This window comes from Mustela putorius, unplaced genomic scaffold, assembly GCF_011764305.1.
Source record: "Mustela putorius furo isolate JIRA1106 unplaced genomic scaffold, ASM1176430v1.1 tig00001332_pilon_pilon_pilon, whole genome shotgun sequence".
Classification (NCBI taxonomy): domain Eukaryota; kingdom Metazoa; phylum Chordata; class Mammalia; order Carnivora; family Mustelidae; genus Mustela; species Mustela putorius.
In genome coordinates, this window is record NW_025421696.1 from 212,775 (window position 1) to 228,364 (window position 15,590).

A 15,590-nucleotide genomic window follows, 5' to 3' on the forward strand; every position below is an offset into this window, starting at 1 on the left:
ACTGTGTTCCTTGTCAGTTCCCAGGAAAATGCCCAGGGAAAGCACATTCAGTCCTTTCAGAGGCAAGACTGGGAAGTGGGAATATACCTTCCATTCACATTTTATCAGCCAGAAATTAGTCACATAGTCCTATCTAGCTACGAGGGAAGCAAGAGTATGTAATCCAGTAAAGGTGTGATTCTAGTACAAGAAGGCTACCCTAACCCTAACCCTGATCCTGTCCTGCCCAGTATCCTCCGGAGTGAGGTGCCATCACCCAGTTTTTCCTTTTATTTATTTTAACCTTCTGCCTTGGTTTCTTTCCTATAACCATATTTCATCATCTTGATTAAAAGTATCTCTTATTATTGTACACTGAAAGAAAATGTCCATTTTACTGTAAGACAGCCATTTCCCTCTTGAAATCCAGTCTTCCCCTTGATGCTTCTTTCTTCTTTAACAACATCGCCAGCCATTCAGTTGGCTAACCCTAACACTGAAGAATCATATTTGATTTCCTCTCCAAATCCTTGCCATTGTCCTGCAAGAAATTTTCCATTCCCTTTCCTCTGTCCCCACTTGTCATAGTGTTCAGTTTAGGCCTTCATTGGTTTTCATTTTTAATAGCCTCCTCCTAACTTGCTTTTCAGCTTCTAGTTGCTCCCTCCTTAAATCTGTATTTCACATTCCTATGATTAAACTTTCTTGCTTAAAATCCATTGCTTTTAGAGTAAAGCCCAAACTCTACCTTCATAATTCTGTCCATTCCTGACCTTTCTACACTTACCTGTATAGGAGTCCTTGCCATTCTCTGACCTAGCTCTATTATTTCAAGCTTTGTTGTGTATTTCTTTCATGCTTTTGGACTGTCTCTCCCCTCCCAGCCCCCTGGTAAGCTTTTGCTCATTTTACAGGTCCCAAATGAGATGCTGTCTTCATTATTATTTAATCCTTCTAAAAGGGTAATTCTGATCACATCCCTTTTCTTCAGCAGTTACTCTGTGCAGTCTAGGTAAAGTTTTTTAAATTAAATTAAATTAAATTAAATTAAATTAAATTTTTTATTTCAGTGTTCCAAGATTCATTGTTTATGCACCACATCCAGTGCTCCATGCAATCCGTGCCCTCCTTAATACCCACCACCAGGCTCCCCCAACCCCCCCACCCCCTCCCCTCTAAAACCCTCGTTTATATCTTGGAGTCCACAGTCTCTCATGGTTTGTCTCCCCCCCCAATTTCCCTCAACTCACATGGTAAAGTTTCTTAATGACTCCAGAGACTTTTCAATATCTGCCCCTGCTTCCTTCTCTGGCCCCCTGTCTCACTACTTTAGCTTTCAGTTTTGGTGTCCAGCCTTGCTTAGCTATTTGCATTTCAATGCTGGGTTCTTTCTCTTTTCCTATTCTTTGCAGTAGCCATTACTTTTTACTTGAATATGTTTATCTTTTTAAAAATCTGACTTTGCCTTTCTGAGGTTAAATATTTCCTTTTCTAGAAAGCCTGAACTCCAAGACTAGGCCAGGTGCCCTCTTTTTGCTTATCTCCATAGCATCCTTTGTTTATTCATACTGTAGCACTTACCACACCATATTATAACTGCAATCTTTACTTTTTGTCTCTGTCACCCCACTGTAGATTCCTTGGTGGCGGGACCATGCCTTGTGACTTTTTGTTGTCTTTGTACCAAGTTACTTCCTAGGGTACAAATTTTCTGGAGAAAATGATGACTTCCATTTTGGACACTGTATTTAAATTGTCTATTGTACATCCAGTTCAATGTGTCTAATAGACAGTATGTATGTAGGCCTGGAGCTCAGGAAGTAGGTCAGATCTAGATTTGGGAATCATCATCATAACTGTGGTAGCTGATAAAAACAACAGGACATGACAACGGATGCCACCATCCAGGGACTGTGTGTAAGAAGAGCAGGGAGCTGGGGATGTTGGAAAACATCAATAGAGAGGGAAAGAGACTGCCACGTGAACCAGGCAAGCCTGGTGTTGGGAAATCCAGTGGAGAGAAAACACTTTTCAGAAGGAAGTGGTCAACAGTATCATGTTTCAGAGAGAACCACTGGATATGGTGATGCAGAAGTTATTGATGGAATTGACATGAGCAGTTCTAGAGTAGTGGAGGAAGGCATTTTGCCTGAGTTCCCATACCTCCTTATAATTCATATCAAGCCTTTATATGAACATTAAAAGTATAATGCAGCAGTACTCCTATCTGTCCAGTTGCCCAAGGTAGAAATCTGGGAGGCAAAATTGAGTTATCCCTCTGTTTCATTTCCAGTAGCCAGTTAATCAGGTTCTGTTCTGTTTCTTCTTCTATTTCACACTGTAATCATGTGAGCTCATTTGACTGTACTAAACCCATTATGTGCTTTTTTTTTTTTTTTTTTAATCTCCAGGCCTTTGTGCTTGTTGGTTTTACCCTCTAGAAGGTTCTTTATCTGCTCTTTACCTTGCCATCTCTCACTTATTCTTCAGGTCTTGACTCAGGCATCACTTGTTCCAGGATGTCTTTCCCATTACCCTTTGCTAAACTCTGTTAGGTGTCTCCTTTATGTTGCCAGAGCACCATATGGCCTTTTACTCCTCCTCCTGTTTTACCATGCTGCTTGGTAATTCCCTGCACTGTGATCTTTTTGAAGGCAGGGACTGATGGTTTTGCTTACTTGTATACTCAGCGCCCAACCCAGTAACTGGCCCAAAGTAGATGCCATATAAATGCGAGTGTTGAGTGTTTGGTAGAAAAAGTGATTCCTCTCAGATCTTAAAAGAAGGCAAGGAAGACGTATGGCTCATTGGAAGTTAATTTTAATTACATGTCCCTCCTAAGATGTCATCTCTTGTAGAGGCCTTAAAAGTCCAGTTATGCTTTTGTAGCTACCATTTTAAAGGGTAATGTGCATACTGTTGTGCTACTTAGGGTAGAGACTTTCTTTTAATGTCTTATATATTCGTACCAGTTTGACTTGAGAGAAACAGGTGTATAGGGGAGGAGGAGAGGGAGAATAGATAGTATCTGTAAATGATATGGTCACATTGGTAGTACTAAATTTGCTTATACATAGATAGAAGATGGAAATGAAAGAGATATTGCTTAATAACCACAGTAAGTTTTATATCTTTTATCCTACAGTTATTTGTTTCATTACATCTGCCAAGACAGGATTGTATATCTTTGTATCACTGATGATGTAAGTAACTTGAAGACATGTTGCTATTTAACTATGTGTACTATTAATAAAGTCAGTTCTTAATTATCTTTAGTAGGTAAAGTTGATGTGATTATAACTGTCCATAGCTAGAAATTTTTTCTGTACTTTGCATTTATCATATGGAGCAGCAAGTGACAAGAAGAGTTGATGTCTGGGTATATGCAAATCAGCTCAGTTTCGGTAGAGAGTTTTAGCTTAACCTCTTGCAATTTCTGCATTTCTCCTATTGTGTAGTGAGAATTGGTCATAATCATGACCCTTTGATATCAAATGCTCTCAAAATTTATTTATCTGAAATATTAAATAGGTTATTTTATTCAATACTGAATTTTAAAATTTAAATTCAATTAGCCAACATGTAGTACATCATTAGTTTTTGATAGAATGTTTAATGATTCGTTAGTTTTATATAATACCCAGTGCTCATGTCAATAGTGAATTTAATGTATATAAGTCTTTGGAAAAGAAGATCATGATACGTCATGATCAACTTTGTAAACCTGTAGTTCACTTTGGTAAGTTGTTTTTTGAGTATTTGTAGATTCTAGGTTCTAGACCAAAATGCTCTGTAACTTAACAGTGCCATTAAGGTCATTTTATCTGCTGTCCTTAGTGTCAGCTTCCTCCTAGTATATTCCCCTATGGTTGCATGGAACCACATGCTTTCTTATTTGTGTCCGGAGAAGAGGAACTGTGTCTTTTCAAATCTCTTATTGTAAGAATGAGGAAAGTTCTCAGAAGCACATGGTCCTCTCCCCATCCTTCAAAGTGAACTTCTTTTCATGTCTTATTGGCTAGGACTAGGTTACATACTTGTTTCTAAATTGAGCAACGAAAAGAGGCATGGAATTGACATGATTACCATAGGTCAGGGTTTTAACCTTTATTGAGTCACAGACCCCTTCGACACTCATGGACCTCTCCCAGGATGTTTTGAAATGTATGAAATACATGATTATAAACAAAACCAGTTATATTGAAGTATAGTATTCAGAGTATTTTAAAAATTGGTACAGTAATATGTATGCTTTTTTATGAATTACATTAAGTGACAAGATCTAGTCATAGGTCTGAGAACTAATAATTTTGAAGTGAAGAATATAAATGATATTTTGAGATACCTGTAACTGGTGGTATGTTAAAAAAAGGTTTCCATTGGTGACAGTCATAAGTGCTGTTTGGTACTATTCTGGTTTGTTACCTACACTCGATTTAAAACTTCAGTTAAAACTTAATGTGATTTTTCTTCTACTCAAGTACATGGACCCCTTGAATTTGGACCACTGACCCCAGTGTAAGAACGCTTAGGTTAGACTAATCATCCTGGGTTAAATGGAGATTAGTGTCAACCATAGAGATCATTATAATGATTTATATCCCTAGTTTCACAGTGTTTTCTAAAATTATTTTAAAAATCCAGCTATATCTGAAATAACTGATGTGAAAAGGCTTGGAATAGATAAGAAATATAACTAAATTTGGGTTCACTAGAGTTGAGTTTTCTATTTCTTCACTGGGACCAGACAAGAGTACTTCACTTAATCTTTTCAAGTATACCATCAATATTCAAAAAACTCAATTCAAAGTATGTATCAGTAGTGTTATCTTTGTGTGTGAAAGACCATACTATTATTATGGATTTATTAAGCATCTTCTTATATTGGGCCTTCTCACAGGTCCTGTGAAAGATATGGAGGAAGTAAAACCCAACTCTTACTCCTCAACCCAACTAACCTAGATACTGTTATCTTCAGTTGGCAGTAGTCAAATAAATATATTTGGATTGGACTCGCAGTTCTTTTATTAGTTGTTTGACCTTTGGCAAGTTACCTTTTAAGAGCCTTTGTTCTCTTATTGTAAAATGAGGTCAGTGCTAGTTCTTCCTCGTGGAATCATTGCTCAGTAAGTGTTAGCTGTTCTTATGGTTGTTGTCAATCATATCATCTTTGTTTACTTTCTGATTGAACTCTGTGTTGGTCTCTTTTCAGGATTTTGAACGTTCTCGAGCATTTAATTTTCTGAATGAGATAAAGAAGAGGTTCCAGACTACATATGGTTCAAGAGCACAGACAGCACTCCCATATGCCATGAATAGCGAGTTCTCAAGTGTCTTGGCTGCACAGTTGGTAAGGTCTTTTTCAGGATATAGTATTTTGATTCATACCTTCTTTATAACCTCCAGGCACTTTGAATAGAGGGGACCCTGACCTGCAAATATATTTTTCTGATTGTGCTGTTAAATGGAAACATAATAAAACTTCCCAGATAGAAAAAATTTAAATAATCAGTGATACTATCTATGTAGTGTTCAAAGTATCTAGGAATGGGAGAAGACATTAAAGATCATCTACTTGAGCTACCCATCTAATGCATAAATCCATTCAGTATACCAAATGGCCTCTTAACTGGTACATTAACCTTCTGTCCTCCCATGAGGCACGTGTAGTATTTTTTTTGTTTGTTTCGTTTTGTTTTTTTGTGGGGTTTTTTTTTTTGAGTGAGAGAGAGAGTATGCGTGTGGCAGGGAAGGAAAGGGGGAATGGGGGGAGAGACAGAGAGAGACTCTCAAGTAGGCTCCACACTCAGCATGGAGCCCAGTGCAGGGCTCAGTCTTACGACCCTGAGTTCAAGACCTGATCTGGAACTCAAGAGTCAGATGCCTAACGATTGAACCACCCTGGCACCCCAAGGCAACTGTAATTTTTCAACAGCTTAACTTAGTCATTTGAAAGTCTACTCATCTGTATGAATACCAAACCGTCAGCTCAGTGAAGTTCTGCATATGTATATACCAGTGAAATACCACCCTTTTCAAAATACATCTCCATGACCCTGAAAGTTCCTGATGTCCCTTTGCAGTCATTCGCCTCCCCAACACTCTGCCCCAGGCAACCACTGCTCTGTCTCTTTTCTGTCACTATGAATTAGTTTTGTCTTTTCCAGAATTTCCTATAAGTGGAAGTATGCATTACATACTCTTTTGCGTCCTGCATGCTGTGTAAGAGTTTTGACACTCATTCATGTTGTGTAAATCAGTAGTTCCCTTTTTTGATAAGTAGTGTTGTATGCATGTACCACAATTTGTAATAAATTATCAGACTTTTTTCCAAATCGGTTGTGCCATTTATATTCCCACCAGCAGTTCTAGTGTTTCTGCATTCTCGCCAGCGCTTGCTATGGTCTGTCTTTTTAATTTTAGTCATCCTAGTGGGTGGGTAGTGATATCTCATTGTGGTTTTAATTTGCATTTCCCTGATGACTAATGATGTTGAGACCTTTAAAAATGCTTCCCTTTTAGCCATGAAACACTTTGAGTGCAAAGAGACATATGTTCTATCTATGATTATATTGTGAATGAGAAAAAAAGAATTATTGTAATTGAATGCTTTACTTTTCACTTCTTCATGTGTTTTTTTTAATACTTTTTGAGTGTTAAACTTCTTTTTTTTAAAAGATTTTATTTATTTATTTGAGAGAGAGAGAGCACGAGAAGTGGAGGGTCAGAGGGAGAAGGAGACTCCCTGTGGAGCAGGGAGCCCCATGTGGGACTCAATCCCAGGACACCAGGATCATGACTTGAGCCGAAGGCAGATGCTTTTTTTTTTTAAGATTTTATTTATTTGACAGAGAGAGATCACAAGTAGGCAGAGAGGCAAGGAGAGAGAGAGAGAGAGAGAGAGAGAGAGAGGAGGAAGCAGGCTTCCTGCTGAGCAGAGATCCTGATGCGGGACTCAATCCCAGAACCCTGAGATCTTGACCTGAGCTGAAGGCAGAGGCTTAACCCACTGAGCCACCCAGGCACTCCAAAGGCAGATGCTTAAATGACTGAGCCACCCAGGTGCCCTGAGTGTTACACTTCTAAATATGCATTCTTCTGGGGATGAAGTTCCTTTAAATAGTTATGTCTTCATTCATTCAGTTCATTGGTTTCATACTTCTCACTAGAAAACATTCATATATGTGAAACTGTAAAACATCACCAACCAAAGGGCTCCTGGGTGGCTGAGTTGGTTAAGTGTCTGCGTTTAGCTCAGGTCATGATCCTAGAGTCCTGGGATAGAGCCCCGCATCAGGCTTCCTGCTCTGTGGGGAGTCTGCTTCTCCCTCTTCCTCTCCTCCTCCCGTTTACTCATGTGTGTACTCTCTCTCTCAAATAAATAAATGAAATCTTTAAAGGAAAAACCAAAACAAAACATCACCAACCAAAAATATACCAATATATAGTCAAAGGTAAAGGGTGAGCTGGCAGCAAAACTCTCAGCTTAACCAGGTTGTCATTGGCTCCATATGTATGTGTGACTCTCTGAATAAATCTGTGCCAGGATTGTCATCTGCATATGGAGATAATAGTAAGAGCATCTTCATCATGGAGTTTTTGGGTCGGTTAAATAATGTTCTCTCTTTGAAGCATTTAGCATGGTGAGTTGACTAGAATATTGTATATTAGGGACTTGATGGATACCTATGGATAATAGTTTCAAAATATGTACTATTAACAATGTCTTAGATTTCTAGGTCCTATTAGAACCCAATTAAAATAGGATGCCTGCTCTGATCCCAACAGATAGAAGAATAGATGCTCAGAAGGTGGGGCAGCGTCTCCTCATCATACCCAAGAAGCGGGGAACAATTTAGTGTGCTTTTCCCTGCCTTGTTCTCCCTGCCCCAACTATGGTCTTTACTCCTTTCTTGTCTGAGCACAGATTATATGAACCTGTACTTCTGCCCCAAGAGTCTCAAGTATATATATGTATTGATATATTATAATACATTTATTTTATTTAAAATAAGGTGATACTTTTATACTGTACACTTACATGGTAACGTTTTTTTATGCTGCCTATATTTTTCCCCTGATAACAATTTTTAAGTGAAATGGAATGTATCTTTTGTATCAGTACAGGCATAATTTAATAGCATTCCTTACTGTCATTCCTCTTCTTTTTGTTTTTCTATTGTAAATAATGTCTGAGTAAGTTAAATCTTGTTTTCTTATAGAAGCATCACTCTGAGAATAAGGGCATAGACAAAGTGGTGGAGACTCAAGCCCAAGTGGATGAACTGAAAGGAATCATGGTCAGAAACATAGGTATGTTTCATGGCATAGTCCACATGCAAAAATGTTAATAGATTACTTGATTGGGGTCACATTAGTCAAGAAAGGCTGAAATAGTACTTCCTGAATCTTACTTTTGAAAACTGTCAGCTAAGATATGGATATTACCTATCCATGATACTGACTCCTATATGAATGTTTTTTTCTTAGTACTTAAGACTTTTTCATTCTAATTTGTTAGTTGGCTTACCAAGAATAATTTACGAGACTCTTGCAACAGTTCAGCAATTGAGAATAAAGTAGTTTTGGCTGGAGGTACTTAGATAGCTGATGTTATCAGTAGGTACTTAAAGTATAACTTTTTGACTTCCTCAGAAAGTTTGTAGCACTTGATTGAGAGAAAGAATTGGTCCAAAAAAACTCTTGTACTCTTCAAATAATGAACTGTGATATAAATTCTGTCAGCCTATGTTTTGTCAAGCTCTTTAGCACATTAAAATAATCCAGAGAAATGTATTGTTTATTTTTTAATTGACTATGCAATTGTATTTAGATTTAGGATGATGCTAGTTTTTTAAAAGCACTGGTTCTCAAAATGTAGTCCCTGGGCCAGCAGCATCAGCATCCCTTGAGAACCTGTTAGAAATGCAAGTTTTTGGGATCCACCCCAGAGCTATTGAAGCAGAAACTCTGTGAGTGGGACCCAGCAATTTGTGTTTTCACAAGCCCTCCAGAGGATTCGAATGCATATTGAAGTTTGAGAACCACTCTTTCTAAGGGGAATATCTCAGACAATGACTTGTATAAAATTGGATGAAAATTATTATGTTGTTTTGTAAGATATTTAACTGAGACATTGTCAAACTTCATAAATGTCAATTTACTTATAATCTTGGATTTACTATTTGAATCACTGGTACATTTATTATTAGCATAGGTACAGGCTGTAAAGATATTTAAGAAAAAAATACTCTTGATCCCAGCATCCTAAAGGTTCATTTCCATTTTATCTTTAAAAATATATAGATATATCTATATCTATATATATCTTATATATCTTACATATACACACACACACACACACACATATACACACATATATATAAAATAATAGCTTATATTCAGTTTTGTTGAGGCTATATAATATAGTGACCAAGATTTGGAGTCATATTTGCCTGGGTTTGAGTCCTGATTTCACTTCCAGCCTGCTGGTAGTCCTTGGTCAGTCCTCTGACTTCTTTGAGCTTTGTTTCCTAATCTGCAAAAAGGAGATGGTAGAACCTAAGGTCACCAGGATAAAGGAGATAATGTATGTAAAGCATCTTGTACGGTGCCTAGTACAGTACTAAGAGCTGAATTATTGTTAGCTATCATTAATCTACTTTATGCTCATACAGTATTTCATTGGGTTATATTATAGGTTAGAGCCGTCCTTATTTTGGACACTTCGGTTCTTAAGAGCAATGTTACTCCACATATTGTTTTATAACCAAAGAGCTTGCACCGGCCTGTAAGTCAGTGCTGTGTTTCCTTCACTGAGAACATCTTGTTACGAATATGTCAGTTGGACTGAACTGTGTGCTTAGGGACTTGGTTGAAGCATTAGCAAACACTTGTTAGGTAGCACTGATTTAGAGGTTTGTGTTATAATAGCAGTACTGCTATAAATGATTTTGTGCCTATTTTTCTTATTTTCTTGAGATTAAGTCCCAGGAATGAGATTAATAATCAAAAGGGAGAAACATTTTTAAAAAAATTTTATTTTCATTCCAGTTAGTTAACATATAGTGTAATATTAGTTTCAGGTGTACAGTAGAGTGATTCAGCAGTTCCATACTGCACCCAGTGCTCACCACAAGTGTCCTCCTCCATCCCCACCACCTATGTAACATTCTCCCACCCAGCCTCCCCTCTGGTAACCATCACTGAGTTCTCTATAGGTAAGAGTCTGTTTCTTCGTTTACCTCTCTGTTTCTTTTTTTCCCCATTTGTTCATTTGTTTCGTAAATTTAACATACAAGTGAAATCATATGGCAGGTGGCCTTCTCTGACTTATTTTGCTTAGCATTGTAATCTCTAGCTGTATCCACATCATTGCAAATGGCAACATTTCATTCTTTTTGATGGCTGAGTAATATTCCATTGTGTGTGTACGTGTGTGTGTGTGTGTGTGTATACATATACCCCCTCTTCTATATCCATTCATCATTTGATGGACATTTGGGCTCTTTCCATAGTTTGGCTATAGTAGATAATGCTTCTATAAACTTTGGTGTTTATAGCATGTCTCCTGTCAAATCTGTATTTTTGTATTCTTCAGGTAAATACCTAGTAGTACAGTTACTGGATCATAAAGTAGTTCTATGTTTAACTTCTTGAGGACTCTCCATACTGTTTTCCAGATTGTTTGCACCAACTTACATCCCCACCAATAGTGCAAAAGGGTTCCCCTTTCTCCACATCTTCTCCAACACATGTTGTTTCCTGTGTTGTTAATTTTAGCCATTCTAACTGGTGTGAGGTGGTATCTCTTTGTAGTTTTGATTTGTATTTCCCTAATAATCAGTGATGTTGAGCATAAAAGGGAGAAACATGCATTTCTTGATATTTTTGTCTCAGCTATTTGAAGTAATTTCCTTTCATTGATTTTAGTTTTAATTGTATGTCTAGATGCAGACTAGAGAATCAGCTGAATAAACTAATATTTCTTTTCTGGTTTTGTTACCAAATTTATTTATTTCATCCAAAAGTGAATCAGCCAACTACTGTATTTTTATTGCAAATGCATGAAGTTCCCAGAAAATGAAACTACTAAGTCAACTACTTTTAAATGATTTATTTTTAGGATTACTGAGATAATCAAATTAAAATATAGCAAAAGCATTTCTAATCATCTCTCTTTGATTTTTAACAGATTGGTTTTCTTAAAAACTTTATTGAGATAAAGTCATAGACCATACAATTCACCTATTTGAAGTATACTATCAGTGATTTTTTAATATATTCAGAGTTGTGCAACCAGTTTGGGAAATATTGCCAAGTTCAATAATATTAAACTTCTGATTTATGAAGATGAGATGTTTTTTCATTTATTTAGGTCTTCTTTGATTTTTTTCAATGATGTTTTGTAGCTTTTGGCATATAGATCTTACATGCCAAAGACTGCTTGACCAAGTGTTGGACCATCTCCTCTGAGCCCTCTATTTGACTAGGCCTGATTCTTGGGCTGTGTCCCACGTCTACCTGAGCCAGTCTTAAGTTAATCCCCTACCCTTGATATCTGATCACCTTTGATAGCTGATCAGGTTCCTCATCCTCTGCCTTTGATGAATAAGTCCTTGGCTTGCCTTTAGGAAGATTATTTTAGGGTAGTTTAGGCCTAAGGTAAATAAAAGGATAGAACCTTACCCTTGATTTTTTTCCTCAGTAATTTTTCATCTACTGACTACCCCTTTACTCTGCTTGTTGGCTAATAAATCCCCCTTTGTTCTTGTTTTTTTATTTATTGAGATACAATTTACATAAACATCATGTGATTTAAGGTGTACAACATGTTGATACATATATATATATATTGCAATATGATTACCACTTTAGCTTTTAGCTAACACCACTATCATGTCATATAAATTGTCATTTCTTTTTTTGTGGTGAAAACATTTAAGATCTAGTCTCTTAGCAATATTGAAATATATAATACAGTATTTTTTAGTATAATTGGTGCTGTACACTGGATCTCCAGAATTTATTCATCTTCTAGTTGCAATTTTGTACCCTTTAACAACACTTCCCCAGTTTGTCCATCTCCCAGCACCTGGTAACCGCCATTCTGTTCTCTGTTGCTACAAATTTGGCAGTTTTAGATTCTTATATTACTTATAAGTAATATATAATACATGTATTTCTCTGTCTGGCTTATAGCACTAAGCATAGTGCCCTCAGGATCCATCTGTGTTGTCACAAATGACAGGGTATCATTCTTTTTTGTGACTCAGTAATATTCTGTTGCATGTATATATACTTCATCTTTTTAGACATTTATCCATTGATGCACACTTAGGTTGTTTTTGTATCTTGGCTATTGAGAATAATGCTACATTAAGCATGGGCATGCAAATGTCTTTTCAGTATCCTGTTTTCATTTCCTTTGGGTATATACCCAGAAGTAGAATTGCTAGATCATATTATAGTTGCATTTTTAATTTTTAAAAAATATTTTATTTACTTATTTGACAGGGCACGCACAAGCAGGGGGAGCAGCAGAGGGAGAGGGAGAAGCAGGCTCCCCGCTGAGCAGGGAGCCCGATGCTGGGCTCAATCCCAGGACCCTGGGATCATGATCTGAGCAGAAAGCAGCCACTTCATCAACAGAGCTACCCAGACACCCCGTATTTTTAATTTTTTGAGGAACCTTTATACTATTTTCCATAGTGGCTGAACCAGTTTATATTCCCACCAACAGCACATAAGGGTTTCCTTCTCTCCACATCCTCACCAACACTTGTGATTTCTTGTCTTCTTGATGATAGCTATTCAAACAGGTGTGATATCCACAGTATCTCATTGTGGCTTTGATTTGCCTGTCCCTGAAGATTAGTGATGTTGAGCAACATTTCATGTGTCTGTTGGCCATCCGGATGTCTTCTTTGGAAAAGTGTCTATTCAGTTCCTTTGCCCATTTTTAATAAGTGTTTTTTTGTTGTTGTTAACTGAGTTGTATGGATTCCTTATTTTAGATATTAACCCCTTATCTAGTATATGGTTTATAAATATTTTCTTCCATTCTGTAGATTACCTTTTCATTTTGTTGATTGTTTATTTTGCTGGTCAGAAGCTGTTTTAGTTTGATGTAGTTCCACTTGTTGCGTTTTGCTTGAGGACGAGTGTCAAAAACCTTCTCCTTTGTGTTTTCTTCTAGGAATTTAATAGTTTTAGTCTTGGAATTTGAGTCTTTAATCCATTTCAAGTTATTTTTTGGGAGGTGTTGTAAGGAATCCAATTTTAGTTTTCTGCATGTGGTATCCAGTTTTCCCAGCATTATTTGTTGAAGAGACTGTCTTTTCCCTAGTGAGTATTCTTGGCTCTCTTGTGACATCTTAGTCAATGGTGTATGTGGGAGTTTGTTTCTACGATCTCTGTTCTGTTGCACTGGTTCATGTGCAACATGTGTTCATCAGGGATATTGGTCTATGGTTTTCTTGTGTTCCTGTCTGGATTTGGTGTCAGGGTAATTCTGGCCTTATAAAATGAGTTTGGAAGTATTTCCTGTTTGGTTTTTTTTGGAAGAGTTTGGGAAGGTTTGGCATTAATTTTGCTTTAAGTGTTTGGTATAATTCACCAATGAAGCCATCTGGTTTTAGGTTTTTCTTTATTAGGAGGTTTTTGGTTACAGATTGAGTCTCCTTACCCATTTTTGGAAAGTTCAGAATTTCTATTTCTTCCTGATTCTGTCTTGGTAGGCTTTATGTTTCTAGGATTATATCCATTTCTTCTTTATCCAGTTTGTTGTCATATAATTATTCATAAGAGTCTCTTATGATCCTGTGTATTTCTGTAGTATCAGTTGTAATGTCTCCTATTTCTGATTTTATTTGAACCTTCTTTTTTCCCTTAGTCTAGCTAGAGGTTTGTCAATTTTGTTGATTCAAAAAAAAAAAAAAAACCCAGCCATCAGCCATCAGTTTTGTTTATCTTTTCTATTTTTCTGGTTTCTATTTCATTAATTTCCACCTTGGTCTTTCTTTATTTCCTTCCTTCCACTAACTTTGGGCTTAGTTTTTTCTTGTTTCTGGTTCCTTTTGATTTTTTTCTTTAATCCATTGTTTGTTCAGGAGTGTGTTATTTAGCTTCCACATATTTGTAGATTTTCCAGCTTTCTGCTTGTTGATTTCTAGTATCATACTACTGTGGTTGGAAAAGAAACTTGGTATGATTTTCTTCCTAAAATTGTTAAGACTTGTTTTGTGTCCTATCATCTGACGTATCCTGGAGAATGTTCCTTGTGCACTTGAGAAGAATGTATATTCTGCTGCTGTTGGATGGAATGTTCTGTGTATGCCTGTTATGACCACTTATATGGTTTAAGTCATGTTTCCTTGTTGATTTCTGTCTGGATGTTAGCCATTGCTAGAAAGAGGTGTATTGAAGTCGCCTGCTATTATTGTATTATTATCTTCCTTCAGATCTGCTAATATTAAGATACTTAGGTTTTGGGTGTTTTTTTTTTAAGATTTTATTTATTCACTTGACAGAGAGATCACAAGTAGGCAGAGAGTCAGGCAGAGAGAGAGGGGGAAGCAGGCTTTCTGCTCAGCAGGAATGCTGAGGCAGATGCGGGGCTCAATCCCAGGACCCCGAGATCATTATCCAAGCCGAAGGCAGTGGCTTAATCCACTGAGCCATCCAGGCGCCACAGATACTTAGGTATCTTAATATGTAAGTATCTAACCCTGATATTGTGTGCATATATACTTATTTTTTTGAAGATTAAATTTTATTTTAGAGAGAAAGAGAGTGTGAGAGTAGGGGGAGAGGCAGAGAGAGAGGGAGAGAGGGAGTCCCAAGCAGACTCCCTGCTGAGCACAGAGCCCGATGGGGGGCTCAATACCATAATCCTGAGACCATGAACTGAGCTGAAATCAAGAGTTGGACGCATACTTAACCAACTGAGCAACGCACACCCCTGTGTGCATATATATTTAAAATTGTTGTATCTTCTTAGTGAATTAACCACTTTAATATTATATAATGACTGTATTTATCTTTTTTTAAAGCATCTTTGGTGTACCTTCTTATTTTATCCCCACTTTCTTTTGGTTTCCACATGAATGGAATATCTTTTTCCATACCTTCACTTTAAGCCTATGTGTGTACTTAAATCTGCATTGAGTCTCATGTAAGTAGCATATCGTTAGGTCTTTTTTATTTTTAATCCATCCAGTCACTCTGTGCCTTTTGATTGGTGAAATTCTTACAGTTAGAGTAATTTTTACTAATTCCATTTTATTCATTGCTTTCTAGATGTTTTGTTATTTTGTTGTTCCTTTTTCCTTCCATTTCTGCCTTTTTATTTTTTTCCTTTTATTTTTTTGCTATATATATATATGTATGTGTCTGTGTATCCCAGAAGATATTAGTAAGTTTTAATTGAGATGTAGTTGACACACCATATTACATTAGTTTCAGATGTACAACATAGTGATGTGACAATTATATACATTAAGAAGTGCTCACCACCATAAGTGTAGTTCCATCTCTCACCATAGAAACTTATTATGATAGTATTAACTATATTCCCTGTGTAATACTTTTCATCCTTGTTACTTACTTAT

At 36.8% G+C, this 15,590-nt stretch overlaps 1 protein-coding gene across 1 annotated transcript in view; it reads left to right on the forward strand.

Annotated features, from left to right (window-relative positions):
* Positions 1-15,590, forward strand: part of VAMP7 (vesicle associated membrane protein 7) — a 43,732-nt gene that overhangs the window by 12,587 nt on the left and 15,555 nt on the right. Inside the window, exons 3-5 of the mRNA XM_004779279.3 lie at positions 3,125-3,182; positions 5,192-5,329; positions 8,202-8,292. Coding sequence (XP_004779336.1) covers positions 3,125-3,182; positions 5,192-5,329; positions 8,202-8,292 — 287 coding nt within the window. The remainder of the gene's footprint in view (positions 1-3,124; positions 3,183-5,191; positions 5,330-8,201; positions 8,293-15,590) is intronic.